Source organism: Lampris incognitus, chromosome 9 (genome assembly GCF_029633865.1).
Source record: "Lampris incognitus isolate fLamInc1 chromosome 9, fLamInc1.hap2, whole genome shotgun sequence".
Classification (NCBI taxonomy): Eukaryota; Metazoa; Chordata; class Actinopteri; order Lampriformes; family Lampridae; genus Lampris; species Lampris incognitus.
In genome coordinates this window covers 31,877,916-31,903,832 of record NC_079219.1, presented here as the reverse complement: position 1 = coordinate 31,903,832, position 25,917 = coordinate 31,877,916, and the positions used below count along the sequence as shown (strand labels likewise).

The window sequence follows — 25,917 nt, the reverse complement described above, 5'->3', positions numbered from 1 at the left end:
CCCCTTTCACTCTTATCCAAGCCTCAAACCCTGTTTATGACATTTGACTTTTTACTGTGAGTTCAAATGACAAAAAAAAAAATAAAAAAAATAAAATGACAGGAGTCAGAGAGGAAATCTATGGAGCTGTACCCGTGCAACAATGGTGATTAAATCAATCCCATGATTTAGTTCATTATCAAAACATTTTTATTTCCCAAAAGGCGGTAAGGAAAATGTGTGACTTCTTTACTGTGTTTAACGTCAGTGTACTGCATTACATACAGAATAGAGTAACTGTTTAACCTCTTTATTTACCCTCGCCTCCATGACGCTTGCCTTGCAAAGCTACCAGACAAAAGAAAAGCCCTGACCTGTCATCCCTAACTACAAATCTCAACAGCTCCCAAAATATATTGAGCTTGATTTTCCCCTCAACACCTCTCTCCCTCTCTTTCTTTCAGACAGGAGAGGACAAGCAGACCATGATGAAATAACCAATGTTCAGAAGGATTTTTGTACCCCCCTTAATATGCAGGGCTGCAAGCCCCCAACGTTACACCAAACCAAACACAATACTCTGGATGTCTCTCCCACTGTCCTGGCACAATAGCAAACTTAAAGGCGGTAGAGGTGAATATGGTGTGTGACAAAAATGCTGGTCACACCCAGGGACAATGCAGCTTTAAGCTGCTTCCAATAAACATGAGGCAAGTTGGCTTTGATTTGATGCAATGAGCCGTTGTTCCTTCAACTGAATATCATCATGACTTTTGAATTAACTTTTTTTTTATACTGACACTAAACCAGAGCTTTAACTTACTTTTCAAACTGTTCATGAACATCTTTCTTTCTTTCTTTCTTTCTTTCTTTCTTTCTTTCTTTCTTTCTTTCTTTCTTTCTTTCTTTCTTTCTTTCTTTCTTTCTTTCTTTCTTTCTGCGAGCTGTCATTCAAATGAACACTTAACACTACCAAATAAATCCAGCCATTTTGTATATACTATACTGTACATTGTACGTATACTGGTACTCTCTTCATGTCCATCTAACTCAGGCATGTATGCAAGTAACCTGCTAACATTTATTTCAGCATCTCTGATATATTCTCTGTAGGGGTAGGGAAAATCGATTCACGTAAGACTCGCGATGCTTATCTTCTACGATTCTGCATAGATTTACAAATTCCAAAAATCGATTTTTAAAAACTTATTTTTCAGTCTTAAGTAGCCTCTTCGCTGCTGGCAATGTTGACTGGCGGCGCACCTGTTCGGGCTTCCGGAAAACACGACAGTGGCTAGTCAGTCACTCTTGGTAGCCTTTCTAAAAAGTTCTAAAAAGGGATCAGCAACAAATTCAGCCAGTCCCATCCAAGGCTAGCGTTTGGGCGCATTTTGGATTTTACAGTCTCTCGGGGAAGAGGGAGCTTGACATGACTCATTCAATATGCAAGATTTGCAAAACAAAAGGTAAGTATTTCGGGTATACTACAAATGTTGGGTCTCACATCACACGCCATCTCCCAGAGCTGAAAGTGGAACAGCGACCTCCTACATAATTAACAAACAACCAACGCACACTGCGCCACCTTATCAAACTCCCAGCCAATTCTGAACGGGTAAAAAACAAACAAACAAACAAAAAAAACTAGATCCATCACAACTAAAGGCCTCTCTCACATTGGCTAATGTTAATGTTCATGAGTTCACCATCAGGAGAACACTGAACAACAATGGTGTGCATGGCAGGGTTGCAAGGAGAAAGCCACTGCTCTCCAAAAAGAACATTGCGGCCCATCTGCAGTTTGCTAAAGATTATATGGACAAGTCAGAAGGCTATTAGAAGAAATGTTTTGTGGACGAATGACACCAAAACAGAACTTTTTGGTTTAAATGAGAAGCGTTATGTTTGGAGAAAGGAAAAACTGCATTCCAGCATAACAACCTTATCCCATCTGTGAAACATGGTGGTGGTAGTATCATGGTTTGGGCCTGTTTTGCTGCATCTGAGCCAGGACGGCTTGCCATCATTGATGGAACAATGAATTCTGAATTATACCAGCGAATTCTTAAGGAAAATGTCAGGACATCTGTCCGTGAACTGAATCTCAAGAGGATGTGGGTCATGCAGCAAGACAGCGACCCTAAGCACACAAGTCGTTCTAACAAAGAATGGTTAAAGAAGAATAAAGTTAATGTTTTGAAATGGCCAAGTCAAAGTCTTTACCTTAATCCAATCAAAATGTTGTGGAAAGACCTAAAGCAAACAGTTCATGCGAGGAAACCCACCAACATCCAAGGGTTGAAGCTGTTCTGTATGGAGGAATGGGCTAAAATTCCTCCAAGCTGATGTGCAGGACTGATCAACAGTTACCAGAAACTTTTAGTTGCAGTTATTGCTGCACAAGGGGGGGGGGGGGTCACACCAGATACTGAAAGCAAAGGTTCACATACTTTTGCCACTCACAGATATGTAATATTGGATAATTTTCCCCAAATGACCAAGTATAGTATGTTTGTCTCATTTGTTTAATTGGGTTCTCTAGCTACTTTTAGGACTTGTGTAAAAATCTGATGATGTTGTAGGTCATATTTATGCAGAAATGTAGAAAATTCTAAAGGGTTCACAAACACCAGCACCACTGTACCATCACGTCGGTTTTTTACTGAGAAAGGTTAGGTTTGCCTTTGTGTGTTCACATTATTGTAATCAATTGTAATTTTTTCAAATATAAAAGCTACATAATCTTATACACACTTTAGTCTACCTTCATGCCATAATTTGCCCCACCGCCTTTCTTAGTGCACAGCGGACTGGAGTAGATCCAGAAATTAACACCCTTATGTACCAAATCTAGAATCGATTTTGAATTGGAAATCCTTTTGAGTTGAACATTGATTTTGAATCGAATCATGACCCCAAGAATCGAAATCAAATCGAATCACGAGATTCCCAAAAGATTCCCACCCCTAATTCTCTGCACCATTGCACTTAATCACCTCTTATTTCGCCTGTACAAGTATCTGAAGATTGTTCACATTGTTATTCCATGTTAAGTACACTGAGAGAGCCACAAAACCGGAGTCAAATTTCATGTATGTGCAAACCTACATGGCAAATAAATATGTTTGTGATTCTGATTCAGGCTAATTTTTGGCCTTCATTCTTCTTTCTTATGCTTGTGACATGAGATTTACATTCCCAATTAGTGTTAATAGACTTATTAAAAGGATGGCAGAACACATTTCCCCCTCACCTACAAGGTAACAGAAAAAGGACCCTTCATGGGCCACATACAAGTAGAGGAGCACAGTGAGGAAGGGCAGCTCGAAGGCTTCAACTAAAGGAGGTTAAATCTTAATTCCTCAACTGCTGGCATGACGAACTTATCTTGAGAGCTTTCGTCGAGTGGTGACTACTTCAGAAAATCATTTATCAAACTACCCCTCATAGAGTAAAATGTGTAACATCAATGCCACAGTCACGGCACTGCTAGGCCTCTCATTCAAATTAGCCCCAAGGATGCAAACGTTGATTACAACCATGAGTGGAAACATAGTGTGAAGTATCTTATGCCTTGATCATGGTTCCAGCTCCACTTCAAGTTGAGTATGCTGTTGTTATCCAAGGCTAGAACGACTCCAATTCATCTCATCTAACTCAGTTGCCCGCTCTTCCCTTTTCTAGTACTCTTGTACCACAGCCACAGACCCAGCTTTTACACACACACACACACACACACACACACACACACACACACACACACACACACACACACACACACACACACACACACACACACACACACACTTACATGCTCTCTCTCACAGATTGTCCTGCCAGATGGTCAGGCCAAGATGACGAGGTCACACCATCTCACAGGGACCCACTGATTCACAAAATCTTCCAACATGATACACAAGCACGGGCACATGTATACAAACCCCCTACATCCACAAAAAAATACAAAGTGTGAACCTATCCATGCCACATGCACCTAAAATGCCACACAGACAGGAAAGAGTTGAGATGCACATACACACAGGTGGGTCAGCACACAGAACAAAATAAAAGGTATTTGCACAAAGTAGAGTAGGGAGCAACTGGTTCAAACCTAAGGAATAAGCCATTACATCTTCTCACTATTGCTTTCCCACAGAAAGATATGGGGGGTGTGAGAGAGGGAGAGAGAGAGAGAGAGAGAGAGAGAGAGAGAGAGAGAGAGAGAGAGAGAGAGAGAGAGAGAGAGAGAGAGAGAGATGTGAGAATAAGTGGAAATCGGAACAATAGTGTCAAACCAGAGAGCATTGGTTCAGCGATGGGCGCTGCTGTATAACAATCAGAGCTTTTGAGGGGGGAGGAGGCACTTCATGTTGGCAGTGCCAGGGGCTGTACCAGCTAGTGTTAGCCTCAGCAACAGAGACAAATGACTGAGCCATCGGACTCCTCTATATATATGATGGACAAGCCCACAGCATTTGCTCTGAACTATCTGAACTGGCTCACACATATGCAGACTCGCACAGCATTGCATACATGAACACACATGCAATTGTGGCTCAAATGCACAACCTACATTCAAAGAATGTCTCATGGTTCAAAACTAAGCCTACAATAGCAGTCTTCGATAAACTCCTTTGCAAGTAGAGAGGCTTTTTTTCCTCAGTAATTTCAGCAATTACGGAATGAAGCAAATGTACAGGCTAAAAAAAAACATTGTAGGAATGAACAGAGGCTAGCCATGAGGGTCAAATGATGGACAAATCCATAAATGGAGACTAAGCTCTGTGCAACACAGTCACTGCTGCAGGAGCTCTACCCTACTCTTCACCTCAAGACAATATGCCAGACGATGGCTAAATAGTCACAGAACTTCAAAAGGGGAAATCTAATTTCTGTGGTGCACCTTCTGATTTTCTTTTCTTTTTGCGACTTGACCTGGGTTCAAGGGCTTCTGAATAAGATTAGTAATGAGCAAACAGAAGCATGATAACCCTCTATCTGTCCTCCTCAGCCTCAGACAAAATTAAAGAAGAACACCCCGTCTAACCAGACACAGTCAAATCAATGAAATCTGTGGCAGACTACTTTACCATTTCACATTTAAAAGAACATCCAGCAGGACCTAAATGGAATTAAAGGGATGTGCAAATGAATATAATTTAGAATTGACCAACGCCAAAACCATGTAATTTCCTAGATAAAAGCCAGGCTGTGACCTAGAGAGAGGACAGACCTGATCAAAAAATGGTCTTCAAAGGATCATCTTCATTGATATTATATCTCTAGTGCATCAGAATGCATTTAGCGTCAGTTATGTCAGTTATTTACAATTCATCTTCTTTTGAATAGTAAAAAGGATATGAATGGGATAGTTTTCAGAACAGAGGTCATAGCCAACCATTGGTGAATTTTATTTGCAATTTAAATGTCTGCTTCCATGCTAAGTGCTTAGATACCTTGTACTCAATCAAGGCGGGTCAAGCAATCCACTCATGTAAAATCCATGCCGCTTTTTGTCGCCTTCCTGGTTTTCAATCGGTGACCGGTGCTCATTTCCCCTCAGCCCTCCCTACGATGGTAGAGAAACTGTGACCCAGACAGAGTCAGGACGGACACGAGCGGACAGACTTGTATACAGAGGGGGTCTATTCTGCTGAGTGGGGGCCTGCTACGGGCAGGGCCAGGTAATGGAACCATAATGGGCTTTTAAAAGGCCTTGCAGCTGGTGGTGGTGTTTGCCCTTCACTGGAAAACCAGCACAAACAGGAAGTGCAGCATGGAGACATCCCTAGATGCTTGGAGAGATGTGGTTGGCTCAGGACGCCTGCTGATGACATCTTAAACAAAACGCGCTTCAGTTAATTACCACTAACCTGCCCATCATAAACCACTCGCACAGAGCCAATTTAGTTGAAATTCCTTTTATTTGTTTTTTTGGTGTCCGCTGCCTGAACTAATCCAATGGCACCGGATTGTTTCAGCATGGGCGGACTGATCACCGGGGGTTTTAAATGTACCCTTAATAGCAATGTTCCTTTCTCTGAAATACAAACTGATAAGAACATGGTATTTTTTTAACACAATCAGAAAGCAGTGCTGACAGAGCAAATAAAGTGGTTAAACATTAAATGAGGTAACACCATCAACATGGAATTTACATGGATGGCGAGGTGCATTTTATTGTCTGGAGGGCAGTAAGTAGGTCTGCTTCGATGTTCAACTATTTTAGCACTCCATGACATTGACCACAACATTATACATGCAAAGGGCTGTGAATTTAAATAAACATTCATTCAGACAAAATGCTAATAAGAAAACATTAGCTCTCTCTCTCTCTCTCTCTCTCTCTCTCTCTCTCTCTCTCTCTCTCTCTCTCTCTCTCTCTCTCTCTCTCTCTCTCTCTCTCTCTCTCTCTCTCTCTCTGTCTCTCTCTCTCTCTACACACAAACATTTGATGTAACTAAAGGGACAAGGTTTTTAAGCTTTAAAACAGACAGCAGGATTTGAAACTTCAGATTGAATTTTGGGAATTAATATCTGTAGATGAAGACAGACATTGTTTTCAACATCAGTTTTTTTTCTGAAATTGAATTACTCTGACTTTACTACCGACTGCTAACCTCAGCCATTATTTTTGTTATATCATCAGCTAGTTAAGGCTGAGGGAGGGATGTGCTTGTTTTCATTACCTGCGATGAGCGCAGAAGATACAGTGATGGTGGTGTTACCTTCTAAATGAATCTTAAGAGATTAATAAAACCATCGGTCACATTGTGATGGGACAGGAATGTTTTTAAATATAAGCTTGCATGAAGTAGAGGACGTTTCCCCATTGTGGCCTCACAGTTTGCATCATGAAAACACACTTAGTGCCCACTATATTAGGTACACCTATATCTAGTACCAGGTTGCCTCCAGAACAGCCAGAATTTTTCACAGCATGGATTCAACAAGGTACTGGAAACTTTCCTTGGGGATTTTGCTAAATGCTTACTCGATAGCATCATGCAGCACCTGCAAGATTTTTTTGGCTGTGCATATCACTTAAGTACACCGAAACGACTGTCACATTGGAAGAACCAGTTTAGAACAGGTAGATGATTGGGGTCATAAAGGGAAATTTACGTGTCAACAACAATGCTTAAGTACCCTGTGGTATTCAACTGATGCTTAATCGGTATCATGGGGCGCAATATTTGCCAAGAGAACATTCCCACTACCACCCTTTAACTGTTGACACAAATCAGGATAGATTCATGGATTCATGCTGTTTATGCCAAATTCTGACCCTACCATCTAGATTTTGTAGCTGAAATCAAGATTTGTCAGACCAGGGGACATTTTTACAACCTTCAATCATCTAGTTTAGGTGATCCCATGCCCACTGCAGCCTCATCTTCTTAGCTGAGAGAGGGGAGCCTAACATCGCCTTTCACTGCTGTAGCCCATCTGCTTCAAGGTTTGACACATTTTGTGTGTCCAGAGATGCCCATCTACACACTGATGTTGTATTGAGAGGTTATTGGAATATTTGTGGCCTTCTTGTCAGCTTGAATGAGTCTGGCTATTTCCCTCTGGCCTCTCACATTAAAAAGGTGTTTTTGCTCATATAACCACCACTTACTGGATATTTTTTTGTTTTTCTTACCAAATATCTGTAAACTCCAGAGACTATAGTTTATGAAAATCCAAAGGAAATCAGCAGTTCCTGAGATGCTGGAAGTATGATGTCCGGCACCAACAATCATCAAAATCATCTGAAAATCACCTAGATCATGCAATCTTCTCCGTTTCCAGTGTGAGAAGTGGCAGCGCAAACTCACGTTTGCAGTGGCCTCACCCAGTACCGGTGTGGGAAGATGGGGGCATGAACTTAGGTTTGCGGAGGCCTCACCCAGTACTGTCCATGCGGTGTATTTGTCCACATCTGCATCTAAGTTTGTGTCTTCGTTCGATGGCTGGGAGAGCTGACACTGGATTGGCTGGGAAAATTTGGTCTGCTGCGTCCTGTGGGCCCTGGGATCACAGCCCTGCCCAGAGCTGCACCTGAAGAGGAAAGACCGAGGGCAGTCTGACAGGATGCAGAAGTGGGGCAGGCTAAGCTAACTGCTAGCCCATGCAGACCCGCAGTTCCGATGAAACCGAGGGTGGTCTGGCGGCAGCCTCGCCTAGTGTTGACTGTGTTTTTGGTGCTGTCGTGTGGAGTCCAGGGAGGTGTGTCGAGGGTGTCTGGCTGGGAGAGCTGGCATTGGATTGGCTGGGAGAGCTTGGTCTGCTGAGTCCAGTGGGCCCAAGGATCATGGCCCCTGCCTGGAGCTGTGCCCGAAGAGGAAACACCGAGGGCAGTCTGACAGGATGTGGAAGCGGGGCCGGATAGGCTAACTGCTAGCCCATGCAGACCGGCAGTTCCGACAGTAATCCTGGCTGGCATTCATTCTCTTGGACAGTGATTTTTTTGTTGTTGCTTAGTTTGGATATATTTGTTCTAGTTTGGATATATGTGTTCTTGTAGTTTTTGGATGTTTTTTTGTGTCTGTGAATGTTCTCATTCATCCAGGTCATGGTTATCCAAAGGAGTTGAATGAAGTGCAACTGGACTTGGTATATATCCGTGAAAACATTTCGCCTCTCATCCAAGAGGCTTCATCAGTTCGTGCCTTTCTGACTAGACCAAGCTAGTCTGACTGGCTGGTGATGAGACTCAGAATTTATCCTCTAGGAGTCATTGTCAGAGCTATTGATATGTATGGCTCTTTGTGTACCGATGTTTACCAATGCCCGTCGCTAACAGAGCCATAGATATGAGTGGCTCTTTTGTGTACCGATGTTTGGCCGCGCCCGTCGTTATCGGAGCTATTGATACCATCCCTCAACAGAGGAGGAGGGCTGCGACACCACCTATCTCCCACCTACAATGCCGTCCTTTCATCTCTACCCAGGAGACTCAAGAAGCCTAGCCTCCAAGAACAACAGTCGGTCACTAACGGCTCCAACGACTCTCATGACCACTAAATAATGAAGTTGAAACTAACACCCCCAACGACCGTCACTGCTAAACAAATGCAAATCAATAGCTCTGATGGCAACGGGCGCGGCCAAACATCGGTACACAAAAGAGCCACTCATATCTATGGCTCTGTTAGCGACGGGCGCAGCCATAACATCGGTACACAAAAGAGCCACGCATATCAACAGCTCCGATAACGACTCCTAGAGGATAAATTCTGAGTCTCATCACCAGCCAGTCAGACTAGCTTGGTCTAGTCAGAAAGGCACGAACTGAGGAAGCCTCTTGGATGAGAGGCGAAATGTCTTCACGGATAAATACCAAGTCCAGTTGCACTTCATTCAACTCCTTTGGATGATATGTGTTTTTGTATTTGTGTTGCACTGCTGTGGGCTGGGGGAAACAATATATCGTTTCATTTCATAAACGCAAGTACATAAAGTGAAATGATAAATAGTGTTCATGATTCCTGATTCTCCATTCTCATGTCTGGCCGAACAGCTGAACCTCTTGGACATGTACGTATATAGTGAACTGAGTTGTGGTTGCATGATTGCTGTTTGACTATTAGCATTGGCCAGCAGGTGTACCTGATAAAGTGACCACAGTGTGTATGTGCTGTTCATTCGTGTACACTGCAAGAAAATACTTTTAAATTTATAACAGAATTAAAGTAATTACTTAAGAAAGTATGCAGATTTGGACACAGTGATGTTATATTTATATATTTACACCATGTATGTGTTATCTCTGTTGTTATGAAGGTTGTATTATGTTTTTTGCCCCTTTGATAAGTTTCTGTTTTATATTTCTATTCATGCGTGGCACGGTGGCGCAGTGGTTAGCACGGTGACCTCACAGCAAGAAGGTCCTGGGTTCGAGGCCTGGGGTAGTCCAACCTTGGTGGGTCATCCCGAGTCATCCTCTGTGTGGAGTTTGCATGTTCTCCCCATGTCTGCGTTGGTTTCCTCCAGTGGCTCCGGTTTCCTCCCACAGTCCAAAGACATGTAAGTTAGGTGAATTGGCTATACTAAACTGTCCCTAGGTATGAATGTGTGTGTGTGTGTGTGTGTGTGTGTGTGTGTGTGTGTGTGTGTGTGTGTGTGTGTGTGTGTGTGTGTGTGAGATGGCCTGGTGGCCTGTCTCCCTGCCTGCTGCCCAATGACTGCTGGAATAGGCTCCAGCATCCCTGCAACCCTGAGAGCAGGATAAGCGGGGTTCAGATAATGGGTGGATTTCTATTCATATATTTTCACCCCTGCTGTTTCCTGTGATCTACTGCTGCGTAACTCAGTTTCTTCAAATGTGATCATTCAAGTTTGAACTTGTCCAATTCTAATTTAAATCAATCTCGGTCTGGCGAACTGCAAGAGCCAATATTTTTGTTATGCTGTCTTCTTGTTTGTCTTTACAATGTGTTTTTTCCCAAGGTCAATACCGACAAATTTTTTTTTGGGGGGGGGGGTCACCTTGAACTTCAAGGCGATACTTCAAGGCTTGAAGTATCACATCTGCCTATCGAAGTATTTTCTCTTCTCTACGCTGATCAATGACAAGTGTTTAATACATTAATTAGCTGACGGTAGAAGAAATGGAAGAAACCGATCAATCTGCAAAAGCTGCTCTGTGCTGCAGGTCTCTTGATGATACCGAGGCAAGTAGCTCACTTGCAAATAAGCTTCTGCTCAAGGCTTGGTAAACGCAAGCTCAATTAACCAGTGCAGACATACATACTGACCAGTGCAGACACACACAAATGCACAGAGACACAAACATACACACATGTGTCAATGATTCCAGTAACAAGCACTCTCTCATGTCTATTGAACTGTAGATAGTTCATTCCACACGGGTGAATCCCTCTTCTCCCTCACATCTCACTTCACTTCAGCCTACCTCACCCTACAAACAACCCTTGGGGACAGACAGCGAGTGAAAAAGGCTCTTCTATTGATCGGATTCTCATGGCAAACAAGGAGCACCGAGTGTTAACTCCCTCCCTCTTGGGGATCTATTGGTTTTCTTTTCCTCAGTAGATGTGGCAAAGGTTTTGAGGGTGTTATTCTATTCAAGAATTAACAACTAGCTCTCTCTTCCTCTTCCTCTTGCTCCCTCCCAACCTCACACCTCCCCAGGTTCCCACAGTGGGTGTTATGTGTATTTATTTTCCCTCGTTGTCAGCTCGTTGTCAGCTACATTGGTGATGGCAAGGAGTCTGTGAGCTGTGAGGTTTTAGTCGATATTTTGCTCCGGGGAGGGGAGGGAAGTGTCCAGTACACATGCAGGGGCCAAGAAGAAGTCTCTGATGGTCCACACAGGAGCAGAGCTTTGGTTTGAGAAGGGGTTCAAATTTGTGATTTGAATTCCATTTCCTGCATTTTAACATACATTTGGGGAATATGGTAACCAATATAAAATCTGAGAAATAATTAAGTTGGTCATCATACTAAATTCTGCCAGAATATGCATAAGAAAAAGCTGTGTCCCTAGGTGTGAATGTGTGTCTGTGTCGGCTCTTTGATGGCCTGGCAGCCTGTCCAGGGTGTCTCCCTGCCTGCCGCCCAATGACTGCTGGGATAGGCTCCAGCATCCCCGCGACCCTGAGAGCAGGATAAGCAGTTTAGATAATGGATGGAATGGATGAGATAGTATATATATATATATATATATATATATATATATATATATATATATATATATATATATATATATATATATAATATGTGTGTAGTGAGTTCAGGTGGCAGCCGGGAACTGCCGCAGTTGGGACGCGAACACGGGTCGTGAATCCAGGTTGTCCATACCATGGGCGATTGCGCTAACCAGTCAACTAATGGGTCCGACCCGTTAGCCAAGGGCTAGTGAGTCTAGTCATCCGTGGTCGTTACACGACCCCCCTCCTTCGGGAAGCGCGTCCCTGCGCTTCGGCATATCAACTCCCTCACCTCTCTGGGCTCACGCGCTTTCTTCCGATGGCCTCATGGTCTCACCATCTCACTTCTGACACCAATGTAGCAAATTAAGGGGGCAGTCAGGAACTGCTGCAGCCGGGATCACCCACACCACGGGCGACTGCACTAACCAGTCCACTGAAGGGTCCAACCTGTTAGCCAAGGGCTAGTGAGTCTAGTCATCCGTGGTCGTTACGCATTTTACATATATAGTTGTACATACACACACACTTTTTTTTTAAGAATAGGACTGACAGATCTATCAACTTCATCTGATCTCTGATATAAAAGCAGTTGATAGAAGAAGGTATAGAAAAACGCTGACGGGAAAGCTGAAACCATATTGATTTCATGTCGGTTCTAATATTATTAGTGTACTTTATTTTTAATTCAATCATCTTATCATGTTCACTCCTTCCTCTCATTATCGGCAAACCAAAATCACCTAAGCCTCGATACAGCACATACGACCTATACCTGCAACTCAGTACTTGTCCTCCACCTCATCTGGTCTCTGATAGGAAAGCAGAGTGGACTTATCCTATCGAGCCCGTGGTGAGAGAGTCTAACGTCTAAGTAAACTAGCAGAGAGAAACTGCTTTTCATACACTGCTGACAGACACTTCCTGTGGTTTAAGGTGGACTCGTTTTCAAATTACATAAGTTAATAGAAAAATCATGCTGTTTTACAACCACCTTAAATATTTAGTTTGACAAATCGCCTCTTTCCCCCTTTGGAAACACGTGATGAGCTCACAGCCAGCCAACGTTAGTAGTAGCAACAACGTTACCTGGCAAGAGTGTATCAATGTTGGCTCAGTCAACGTTGGCCTAGCACCAACAGGCCTACACAGATCATGTGACTATCCTGGGCTAAACAGCCTTCTAATCAACCAACTCACATTTCCTTTCTTTCTTTCATCCCCTCTCCAAAGAAATAAATAAAATGTAACTGCTGCTGTTTGGCATTTCATTTTTATGAACTGCCGCCTGATCTTCCAGTGAGCAGTTTTTCAAGTGTGCATGTGTGGAACACGTCCACGTCCACGTACGCTAAAATGTACCGTCGGACTGCGTAGGCAGGCTGCCCGTGGCAATATTGTGGAGTACATCAGCAGCTCAACTCACATTCTTAGCCAGAATCTGACAGCTGGCCAAACAGTAGCATATTAAGTGTGATTTTTGCAGTTAAAGAAAAAAATAAATAAAAATATTATGAAAGTGTGTGTGGGGGGGCACAAACGGGATTTTGAAAAGAGGAGGGGACATGTCCTCACTGTCCCCAGTGGAAATTATGCCCCAGGGTCTACCTGAACTCAGCTTGTTTAATGCCACTTTGTAAAAGTTCGGAAGAAGGTTCAAAGACACTTTGTCGTATTCTTCATGGTAAAAAGACATACAGGAGGTGTTGAATTTGAAGTGGCCAATGCAATTTTGATTTTAATCTCTCCTGGAATTCAGTTATCTGGTAAGGAACTTGCTGCATCAATAAACTCAAACACAATGACTCAAAAATTACAAAGTTCAAATGAGCTAACACTACTGACTAGATACATTTGTTGTTTTTTGTTTTTGTTTTTTGTCACTAATCCCAGTGGCAAAAGCAACCCTGTTTTCTCCAAATCAGAAGTAGAGATGTTGCTTCATCAGTTGCTGCATTGACGATACATGATGCTGCTTCGGGACTCACACTTTGCAGTTTTATTCTAAGACTAATCTTCCCTGACATTTTTGTCTCTCGAAACATAATATGCATGGAAACCCCAGTGGACATTCAACCTCCTCCTGACATGCAGAGGGCTTGATCTTCTGCAGCTAAATCTGCTCTCAATTGCTGAGATGCAGCATTACAAAGGAATGTGTTTTTTGGCAGTACTTCCAAACAAACGCATGAATTGACAAATCCTCCAAAGACTAAAATACTACCGAGGCACCAACTGAGGCTGTGGTTCCAGGATTGTGGTCATGTAACCTCCTGATATCTCATTGACATATTTAATTTCTGGAGTGCAAAAATGGTAACAGTTAAGAGGATTTGCACCATCAGAGCTTGCTTTGAGACTGGATCTCTTACCAAAGACTTCGTCTTGTGATTCAGGCTCTGTTGCTTCATTCTGGTCCTCTTCGGGTTCTGGCGACGGAGCCTTTAAGGGAGCATACAAACAGATTAAGAGGTGAGGCACCATGGCAACAGAGCAAAGACGGAGACAAGTAAAAAAGAGTGACAATGAGAGGTTGGTTGGAGAGAGAGAGAGAGAGAGAAAGTTTTCATTTAGTGATACATTTGATAATTTCCAATTGTGCATTATAAATACATGACAACAGTACATTTAAATTATGCAGCCATAAAAGAACATGTGCACTTGAACAAACAAACACACACACACACACACACACACACACCTTTTTTTCTCATTAGCTCCAAGCTTTTTGTGCATGTGCAGATGTTTCAGAGTTGTGTGTATACTATGGCAACATAGAAAGTTTAGGCCTGGGGTGGCTGGCTTTCTCAGACAAATATATGAACAATTTCTTAACCCTCTCCACAGCATTGTTCAGTCAATAATGTCTCATGGTTTAGAGGGAAAAAAATCCTATTTTGCAAAACAATTACACAGATGTTTTGTCACATTAACCTCATTTATTTTGTTATTATCACAGAATCTCATTAATTGCTGGCATAATAACGCCACTATTTTTAAAAAATTTTTTAATTTGTCTCCTTCCAAGAGGGCTTCCTAGAGAAGATGGATCGAGAAAAACATTGTGGATAGCTTGGTGATGTCCATAACTTGATATTCCTCCACAACTCGGGGCGAATTCTACACAAATCTTGTAGAAGAGGGCTTCAGGGGGAGGAACTGGCAGAGCCAGAGAAGAGTCACCTGCACCTGGGACACTGTGAATAAGAGGAACCAAGCAAGAGGACCTGGACAACAGCAAAATCACATTCACCTTGGTGAGAGAGGAGGTAGGGAGGCTCATGAAAATTCATCAAGAACAATAGCTCTCAGCGCCCCCTGGAAATACAGGTTTAACTGAAACCTTGTTCAGCTATCACTTTGATGCTTTTGAATCGTACCCTGATAATTATGTAGGCATATGTGTCATTTAGGGGTGGGGCAGGGGGATGGGATGCAAATAAAAGACAGAGGTCCTTTTCATTTGCTTTCCATGCAAGATTTACCCGTGTATGAAAGCTCTGATGGAGGTTAATTTTGTCTGAATACTATCTAACTACCAGAGTCGTGAGACGGGGGGGGGGGGGGGGTGCTGTGGCTTTGACAACTTTCAGGGCTCGACTAATTTGAGTCTCTCACATGAATCAGAGTTCCTGTTCCTGTTTGTGCCATGGGGCGTTTCATCTTGCCCACTCTTCAGGGCTGGAAGATGAGTTGGGGCACGGATACTTGGGTCTTCTTCAGACTGCAGGCAAATCGGATTTGTTTCTCAACTCAGATCTTTAAGACAGACTGTCTGCACTGCTATTTGCAAGTGATCAGATTGGATTTGTGTGTCCATACATCACCAACCTATCTGCATGGGTTGCTGTGGTAATGATGTAGGCGTACGCTGGTGATGCGGTTTACCAACACGGAAGCATGAGAAATGGAGAGCCATCATCTTGTCCTCCAAACAACCACACTGTCAAGTCATGGTACATTACTCCTCGGTCACACCAGGCAAACTCAGCGGTGGAGGAGGCTGGTAATACGTTGCGATGTTCTGTGCTGCAGTCATGGCGGGCACTCTGGATTTGACGTTGTCATTGTGTGTCGCGTTGCGAGTGAACCAAAAGACAGTTTGAAATCTGATTTAGGTGGCCAGAGCGTCTGGACTTAGACGCATCTGTAGAAATCCGACTGGAATCACATTTCAAACCACTTCCAAGTGTGGTTTAGATCCGATTTACAAAAATTGCATTTCATGTGGGCGGTTTTTTTTGCCATCCAGGATTTCTAAAATCAACCTGGATATGCCACAAAACGGATTTGGGCTGGCAGTCTGAGCAAGGCTTTAGTCTCACCTTGGTTACTGGGACGTCAGCCATACAGCCCTACACTGCAGGGTGTGATAACACCTCCACTGGGGATGCATGGCTCTCGCTGGCTAAGCCGGGCTCTTATTGCCTCCAAAACCAATCTTTGTCATTTGCTATAGGCACCTTTCAGAGCTAACAAGGAAATAAATAAATAAATAAATGAAAAATATCACGCATCACTCGCATCTCTGCTTCCTGATAATGTTGGAAACTAGTGACAATTCCTGAAAGACCAACTCTCCAAAGTCAATAACATAATACTCCACTGTCACGTTTTTAAATTCCGGGAATCGCTGCAGCGGGAGATCGATAAACGCACCAGAGGTAAATGGGTTTTGAAATGCAATGCTCCTACTGTGATGCACGACTTCTTGTAATAAAGAAAAGACAAAATGTCGTGATATTAATTCTGGATCAATACCCCCTGTTACAGGAGTCTACTGATCCGAAGAGTTTAGTAATCACATTTTAGACAATTAGCTTTTCAATATAACCATTATTGTTGCAAATACCTATCCACATATTTATTCAATTACATCAAACAGGGCTCGAAAGGCATAGTGAACCATATATAAAAATAAAATTCAAACAATATCCAAAACCCTTTAAAACCTCAATATTGGGGCGTCCAGGTGGCGTGGTGGTCTATTCCATTGCCTACCAACACGGGCATAGGCAGTTCGAATCCCCGTGTTACCTCCGGCTTGGTCAGGCGTCCCTACAGACACAATTGGCAGTGTCTGCGGGTCGGAAGCCAGATGTGGGTATGTGTCCTGGTCACTGCACTAGCGCCTCCTCTGGTCGGTTGGGGCGCCTGTTCAGGGGGGAGGGGGAACTGGGGGGAATAGCGTGACCCTCCCACGCGCTACGTCCCCCTGGTGAAACTCCTCACTGTCAGGTGAAAAGAAGCGGCTGGCGACTCCACATGTATCGGTGGAGGCGTGTGGTAGTCTGCAGCCCTCCCTGGATCAGCAGAGGGGGCGGAGCAGTGACCGGGACAGCTCGGAAGAGTGGTGTAATTGACCAAGCACAATTGGGGAGAAAAAAGGGGTATATATATATATATATATATATATATATATATATATATATATATATATATATATATATATATATATATATATATAAACTCAGTATTGTCTCATAAATACACACTAAGATGTAAAAGTATGGAAAACAGGACAAAATATGACAGGGCCCACCCAGTAGTTGGTTTTAGTGAGGGCTTCCTCAGCAGTGTGTGTCGTGTCTCAGAGTGCTGGTGTCTGAGGGTGTGTTGGCTTGCGTTCACCACACATCTGTGGTGAACATAATCTAATCTAGTTAGCCCTTGGGAAGAATGCATCACTGCTTGGCAGCCAAACACTACACATTTCTGAGACATCGGTTTTCGACCGCACGGTCCACTTTTCCAAGTGATTTCTCCTGGTCTGGCTGGAGAAGTCAAACAAATGTTTGTTTGTTCGTTTGTTTTTTAATCCAAAGCCTCAATGCACATATTGCTCAGTTGTAGTAAAGAATCACTTGTGTGAAAAGTAGTGTTTACAAGTATGGAGCGAATGAAGGTTATTGATTAGTGCAGATTGCTGTCAGTGATTTCTCTGATTACGGATGGATATTAGAAAAAAACCCACTGACATATGAAAGGCCTATATGTGTGCATTCAAGGCATATGGGGCTCAAGCTTATCATGGTAGAAATTAGATTGACTGGTTCCTTTCATTATTTGTTTTATTTCCTACAAGTGATGTTTGTTGGTAGAAGAAGGAGGACAGGATTAGGAATGAGTACATTAGAGGGACAGTTCAGGTTGGACGGCTTGGAGACAAAGCAAGAGGCAAGATTGAGATGGCTTGGACATGTGTGGAGGAGAGATGCTGGGTATATTGGGAGAAGGATGCTGAATATGGAGCTGCCAGGGAAGAGGAAAAGAGGAAGGCAAAAGAGGAGGTTTATGGATGTGGTGAGGAAGGACATGCAGGTGGGTGGCATGACAAAGAAAGATGCAGAGGACAGGAAGAAATGGAAACGGACGATCCGCTGTGGTGACCCCTAACGGGAGCAGCTGAAAGTAGTAGCAGGTGGTTGTTGGTAACATCTAGAGTTGGTTCAAGGTTTTAAAAGTATTTAGAAGTCCTTAGTAATTTAAATATATGTATTTGTGAGCATAGAAATTATTACACATAAATTACACACGCACAAACAAGCAGGCGCTCCACCAAACCTCCCAAATAGAGACTCAACATCCACGCACACACACACACACACACACACACACACACACACACACACACACACACACACACGCACACACACACACATTCTCTCTCGAAGTAAACGTACACACCCTAGAGACTGTGTCATAAGTTTTACATGATAAGAAGCTGTTGTGCTCAACAACCAATGAAAAGCATATAGCACATTTGCAATTTTGGACTAAAACATTGCATAAAGTAACTGCAAACCTAGAGAAAACATGTTTTATTGAAATGAGCAGTATTTGAGTAAATTGGGCCTTTAGGTATAATGTTACAAATGATGACTTCCTACATCTCCACTGCTAAAAAATATTGTTCCAACAACTATTAGTGCACAACAGCTACCTGTTTTCCTTTGGATGATGCTGGGAAGCAAGCTGTAAGTATTTGAATATTATTAGGAATGTATGATAATATTAATCAGGTAGTCAAAATAGCAGGGTGAGCGATAATAAGCGAGGTCAGATCTTACTGTGGAGAGATTTACCAGGCTTGACAGTCACGGTCGGGAACAGCCACGCTAGGAAGGCCACAATGGTATTGTTGATGGTCTTCAAAGCCTGTTGGTCTACAAGATGAGCCTGAGGCTCCCTCATCTGGAGACTTGATTGACTTTTTTCTCCACTTTACAAGTAAATTAGAATCACCGGATTATTTTTCAAAAGATAAATTCTGCTTCAACTTTTGAACAAATCTTTTACATTTTGAAACAGAAAACGTATGTACGTGTAGCAAAGCAATTTGCGGTTGTGGTCTAAAGTATTCTAAGCAAGAAAGAGAGCGAGAGACGGGTAAAGGAGTGATTTTGCCTGACGTGCTGTTTTGGGTGTGACCAGCGCAGTGTGAGCACATATTACTGCATCGGGAAAAGGGATCACGACCCAGAGAGGAGCCTCTACACATAACATGCTTTACTCTCATCACACTCTGTACCGCTTCAGCTGTTACCATGACAACCGTCTCGGCACAGCTTCAAATACACTTTGGTTAGGATAGTAAAACCGCATGAACATAAGAATAAATATCCCTTTAGCAATTGTAGTTAGATGTTGTCCTTTTAGTTTTATAGTGGTAAAACAGATTTGTTTTAATACAAACTTTAAAGTTTGTACAATGAAAAATAAAACCTGTTTTTGCCTCCCTGCTCTTTGCTTCATGAGTGTAGCAAAGGAAACAAAACAGCTCTGGGCTCAGCTGTCTGCCTCCCTGCAGGGGTAATGTGTCCGGCACCCCATAGGCTGATACAATTCTAACAGCCCCATCAAAGGTGCCAGGCAGGTAGCCAGTAAAGGGCTAGACCACACAGGTTTGTCATCCACACTGACTTCTGGTAATGCCCACATGGAACAAGGCAAATATTCCCGCATTTTATTTAGTCTCTCTTTCCATTTCCTGGCTCAGATTGAAAACAGGTCCTAGGTATAAGGACTGCTCACTGCCTGAGGCTTGGCTCACAGTGTCCTCACATCTGGTTGGAGCAAAGGCTGAACTATAATGGATTGACTAATTTTATCTGCTATAATGTAAAAAGCTTTGACAAAAGGCGAGGCCGGGGTTAATTATTGGAAGTCATTAAATTACATTAGGGCCCCAGTTTAAGCCCTATTCTCCCACACTAAGTCAGCAGGAACAATGAGTGGGCAGTAATTTCTGGATTCAAAGCATGAAAGGACGAGTCGAAGATTTTTGAAACGTCTTTGCTCCATTCAATTGAAGGGCCATTTCAGTCAGCCATTTTCTTTCAAATAGGATTACCATGGCCTACTACGACCTCTCACCTCACACTAAATTATAGCGGCTATTGCTCTGGGTTCAACTAGCTTGGCTGTTTTAACAGGGGCAACACAAGAAGGGACAAATTCCTTTTAATCTCTATCAGAGCTTGAAGTCTACAGTATATATGCTGTGCATGTACTCATTAACTGGTTGTATCCCTCTTTTTATATCTATACTTTGCTACAGCTGATGAGAATGCCCTTTTTGCCCTGTGCAAGAGGCTTTGATGTGTTCCTATTCCGACAGTTCTGCCTGAACGCTTAGAGAGCAAACTCGCTAATAACTGTGTCACATAGACACCATACATCATCCAGCCCAACGGCTCTCTCGGGTGGTGCCATTACCAGCCAGGACTGCAGATTCACATTCTGAGCGAGTGGCGTACAAATAACACAACTTAAAAATGGTGTGCAACAAACACACACACACACACACACACACACACACACACACACACACACACACACAAAGTTAGTTTTCACACATTAGCAGCAGCTACATTAATAGTGTTTAAGGTAAGGTAGTGGTTAAGGTTAAGGTTGAGTAGTGTTTAAGGTTACAGTTAAGGTTGGTTAGTGGTTACGTTTGGGGTTTAAGCAAAGGAAAAGGAAATTCAAGGTGTTTTTAAATAACTTGCCACAGAACAACAGCAGTCTAGTTTGCATTAGTGTATTACAGTAAAGTGAACACAAAACAATTAGTCAATGGTTTTTCAGAACAACCTTACCCTTGAGTTCCAAGTGTGACTAAGAAAAGACACTGGGGGTTTTGTCACTGAGTAAGTGAGTGAGTGAGTGAGAAGTGCGATCTAACAAAGACCTCAATGGCGGAACTGGCGGAGGATGTCTCCAAGTCACAACGGCAGTGAAGGTGGATGAAGGCTGCAACAGAGGGTGGTCCCCAATCATCTTGGTTCTCCATGCCATTGGACTCTGGCTACCCTCTGCCAAGGACCGTGTGGTGGCTGCAGGCACATCAGCCACTCCACGTAAAAAGTTGTCACGCGCAGGCATCCTCCCGCAAGGGAATCAACCCATAAACATCCTGGATCATAGCCCTGTGGTGATCAGGAAGAGGTGACGGGGCAGGACAGTGAAGTCTGGCAGACCCTAGCTACAACCTGGAACACAGGTGGTGGGTGTATGATCAGTCGCTAAGCCCTGGGACTGAGGCAGAGAGGGCTTCTTGGCTGCTGCACCCACAACTGAACAGCCCTATTTAGGATCCACTCTGCTCACCCCAGTTGAGGAGGGGGCTAGAAAAGTTGTCTTATATATACATAGTCTGCTTCATACCTCCTATCTGCTCCAACGCATCCAGAGGGATCAACTCGTATATTTTGGAGCCTGAAACATAAGAGCCCTCATGGACAATCAACCCAGCAATCGACCTGAACGGCGTACTGCCATCATTGTCCGAGAGCTGAGAAGATTCCGGATTGATATTGCCCCACTCTCTGTAACCCGATTTGCTAACGAAGGGCAACTGAAAGAGGAGAAGGGTGGTTACACTTTCTTCTGGAAAGGAAAAGCAGCTCAAAAACAACTTCATTGCTACCTCGCTGAGCTTCCTCTGGGCATCAACGAAAGCCTGACGACAATACGACTGGCACTTGTAAATAACCAAAGCATCACTGTCATCAGTGCATAGGCTCCAACACTTGGCTCACAAGATGAAGTAAAGGAGAACTTCTATGCCGACCTGGACAGTGTTCTCACCAAAGTCCCCAAGGAGGATAAGGTAATTCTGCTTGGAGATTTCAATGCCAGAGTGGAACGAAATTACATCTTGTGGAGAAGCATAATTGGCAAGGAAGGACTTGGAAACACAAACTCTAATGGCATCCTGCTGTTAACAACATGCTCAGAACACAGCCTACTCATCACCAACACACTTCCATCAGAAGAACAAATTTAAAACAACCCGGAGGCACCCTCATTCTAACATTTGGCACCTCACTGACTACTATCATCCGTCAAAGACACCGACGCATGGTACTTAACACTAGAGTGATGATCAGTGCAGATGACTGCTGGACTGACCACCGCCTTATCCACTCCACCCTGTCCATCCAACTGAACCAGAAAAGAAGAGTGCAAAAAAAGCAGAGCCGCCCAAAGCTCAACCTCGAAAGACTTACTGATGATGCCTCCTCTCGTCAACAGTTCCTGGCCATGCTCAGTACATCAATGCCCAAGCAGTATCCAGATGATATTGAAAGCCACTGGGGTATGCTCAGGACTGAAATCACTGGCACCTGTAAAAGCACTCTTGGACATAAGATGAAGAACCCCAATATTGATTTGATAAGAATGACTTGGAAATCAAATGGTTAATCAACATCAAGAGGCAAGCCTTTACCATCTGAAAGAATGATATTAACTGCCAAAATAAACGAGCTGTCCATACCAAAAACCAAGTCAGCCATCTAAAGCCAGGTCAAGGAATTGAAGAACCAGTGGTGGACGAAGAAATTCTTGAAATCCAGCACCTTGCAGATCCTTGGGATACCAGAGGCTGTTTCAATGCTACTAAAGCAAGATACAGTCCCAGCCACTGCCGCATTAACATTTTGGAGGCGTAACAGGTACAAAATGTCATAAAGTTCAATGGGGTGACTACTTTCTGAAGGCACTGTACCTTCATTGTGATAGAAATGAATATCAGGAATAGATTATTTTTAAGTGTACTGTTTGAAGTGGATGTGCTAGTGTGTATCACCAGCTGCCATAATATAGGAAAGGTATATTAGTTTATAGAGATATACAAATACAATTCTCTATATAGGCTGCAAATAAGGTAAGGAAGTGTGACTAAGAACGTAGATGTGAATACGAATATGAATAAATAATCCATAATTTGCACTCTAGCTAGTCTTATGGTTAGATTTCAAGAAGGGATATGTGAATATCATCAACTGACATTGACAGATTAAAGACATCTGTACATATGTACAGCAGGCAGACACAGTGCAGATATATGTAAGGTATATAACAGATTTCAGAGGCAATTGTTATCAATTAAATTAACGATGAAGCAGCTTTGCTGGAGGAACATGTACTGGCAAATGAATAAGCTGATTCGCATTAATATTTGTGCATAAACCAAGTTCTATGATGCTCTGATGAGGATTTAGAAGAGATGTGCACCTGGAGATAAATAAGTGGTTAGCTTTTATGCAGACAAGTGTTTCACCAGTTCAAATTGTTTTTTTCACATCTCCTTTGTTGTGGTGAGGCTTGTGGTTCAAAAGGATTAATAGAGAATGAGCCAGGATTAAAACAGAAAATTACCATAAAAATTAAAGGGCCATAATAATGAATCCGGTATTGCCAATTGCCATAGCAACATCACCCAATAAAGTATAGGTTTCTGCTTGCTGCAAAAATAGACAAATGAACACCAACTGTAATGAAATGAAAAACTTGAGTTTTTCATTATTCAAATTGTAACTCATCCTTACTCCGGTCCTGTCTTTAACACCTATAATCTGTAAATCTGAATTTGCATTTGGACGTGTGGAGGAGAGATGCTGTATATTGGGAGAAGGATGCTGAAGATGGAGCTGCCAGGCAGGAGGAAAAGAAGAAGGCCAAAGAGGAGGTTTATGGATGTGGTGAGGGAAGACATGCAGAGGACAGGAAGAGATGGAAACGGATGATCCACTGTGGCAACCCCTAACAGGAGCAGCCAAAAGTAGAAGAAGAAGAAGAATTTTTGAGACTGTGAGAATAACCTGAATTCTGACCCAATTCAACACTCATCATCCAGTGAAAGACTGAGGATACAACATTCATCTCTTAGTCTCATCTCTTCTTTAGTCTTCATCACATAAACCCTAACCGTGTTATAAGGAACTCAAATTCACTTCACACGATAATGATGAAAAGTGAATGTCAACTGCTGCCTATGGCAAAATGACTACAGGAAAACATTGCTTTGTGTTATGACTGAGGTGGTCAGTGCTCACAGCAACTACACTTGAGAGCTCCTCCAAAATATAATAAGTTAACCACATAGTAAACACTTTGTACAAAGATCATACTAAGAAATTACACTAGCTGAGTATTTTTCACCTTCAACTTTTGATAAAATGACGCACACTAGAGGCATTCGGAAACATCTATAGCTTCTCCATACATGTACGAGATGTGACTGGGAGCTTAGCAGAGGTCATAATTCAGTAGGACTCTTGAAGCTTGACAGGTTTCAAAGTCCTGCTACACACTGATAAAGACCAGTGTTCAGAATGATAATGTTAAAGGGACACTGTGCAGCATATGATTAATTCCCGTGACAAAATACTTAGCTTTATAAACACACTGCTGTTTACTAAGAGCTAATTTTTCGCCACATACTCAAAGTTAGGCATAAAATCTCCTCACTTGGTTGTCTTACCTTACTGTCTGGGTGTAGCTCTTTTTTTCCGAGATGCTGCCCCATGCTGCTGACAGAGACTGCAAAAGAAAGAAAATGATTTCATCAGGAGAGGACTTTGGACAGCATATTATCTTAAGACTAGATATAGAAGCAAGAGATGCTATTGCTTCAGTCTCTTAACATGTGCACGCCACCATAGCATCATATGGAATGACTTGATAATTGGGATTTAACAAATGTATCTTGAGCACTTTTATAAAGTGTGACAACAATACGATAAAGATGAGTGAACAAGGTACACAAGACTATGATGAGCTAACTAAAATTTTGATGGGAGGGATGGAAAACATTCCTGAGAGAGACGGATGCGGAAACCCCCATAAGAAATAAGGATGACATAGACTGAAAATAAAAGCACACAGCATCAGCTATTCGGGGAGCATTTAATTGTCCATGTGGATCTCAGTCATAACCATTTTGCTCAGCACCTCCAATCTTGATAACTGAGCAGCCCACACCAGAAAATGTTTTTACTTTAATTTGATTCATTTGCTGGGATGCACTAAGCCAAGGCTGTGAAGTACAGTTACCATATGTCACGATGCCACTGACGGAAATGGTAAAACAATTCCTCTCATGTACCACTGCCAGTACTGCCAAACAAGAGATACACAGTTTAGCCTACACAATACATTGCAAAGCAACTCCAATTGTAATAAGCTTAAAGTTAAATATATCAAACGGGAGTATAATAGTCAGATAAAAAGTTATCAGACTACAAGACCAAAGAAAGGCAGTTCAGACTAAAAATGACCAATGGCTGTTGCATCGATCATTTTTGTATCTTAATATGTCTATACTATAGACATATTAAGATACAAAAATGAACTACCTATAGACTCTATAGGTAGTTCTATGGTTTTAACATATCACCAAATTCCTTTTGATCACATAGTGTAATGGCTATGGGAGAACGAAAAAAAAAGAAAAAACCAATCGGGTTTCAGATCCATTCCCTAGAAGCCTTGTATTGGTTATGTAATTTTGTCTGGAGCATGCTGTGATCTACTGCGAAAATTTGAGGGATTGCTTTACTATCCACCTCTACTAAAGGTGGATAGCCTGAACAAATTCATCTAAATAAATACTTCACTTTTAAGTACAAAAATGCTTCACATCATCAATGTTGGAGTAACTAAGAGATTCGCTGAAAAACATGCATGCATAGATTAACAACCGTGGCACGTTTTACTGTCTCCATGGCAGTATTACAGATGGAGGTCTTCATTCAAAAAGCTGCTGACAATTTGGAAATACTTCATCTAGTATAGGCAAAAGTTCACAAAAATAATGATGGTGTTATTACGAGATTCACTGAAAAAAAAAAATCCACATGCATATATTATCAACGAAAATACGAATTTTGCTCGTTACAACAGACAAACTTATGCATGAAGCTGGTTTGGAGGGAGGCATGATGGGAGGAAAGGAGGAAGCAGAGCGAGGGGTGAGGGGTTGGACCTT

General features: G+C 42.6%; 1 protein-coding gene across 1 annotated transcript in view; it reads right to left on the bottom strand.

Moving 5' to 3' along the window:
• mbpb (myelin basic protein b) overlaps positions 1-25,917 on the bottom strand; it is an 80,505-nt gene that overhangs the window by 14,760 nt on the left and 39,828 nt on the right. The window contains exons 2-3 of the mRNA XM_056285998.1: positions 24,412-24,470; positions 14,012-14,081 (exon numbers count right to left, since the gene is read on the bottom strand). Of these exons, the coding sequence (XP_056141973.1) occupies positions 14,012-14,081; positions 24,412-24,456 (115 nt within the window). The 5' untranslated portion in view covers positions 24,457-24,470. The remainder of the gene's footprint in view (positions 1-14,011; positions 14,082-24,411; positions 24,471-25,917) is intronic.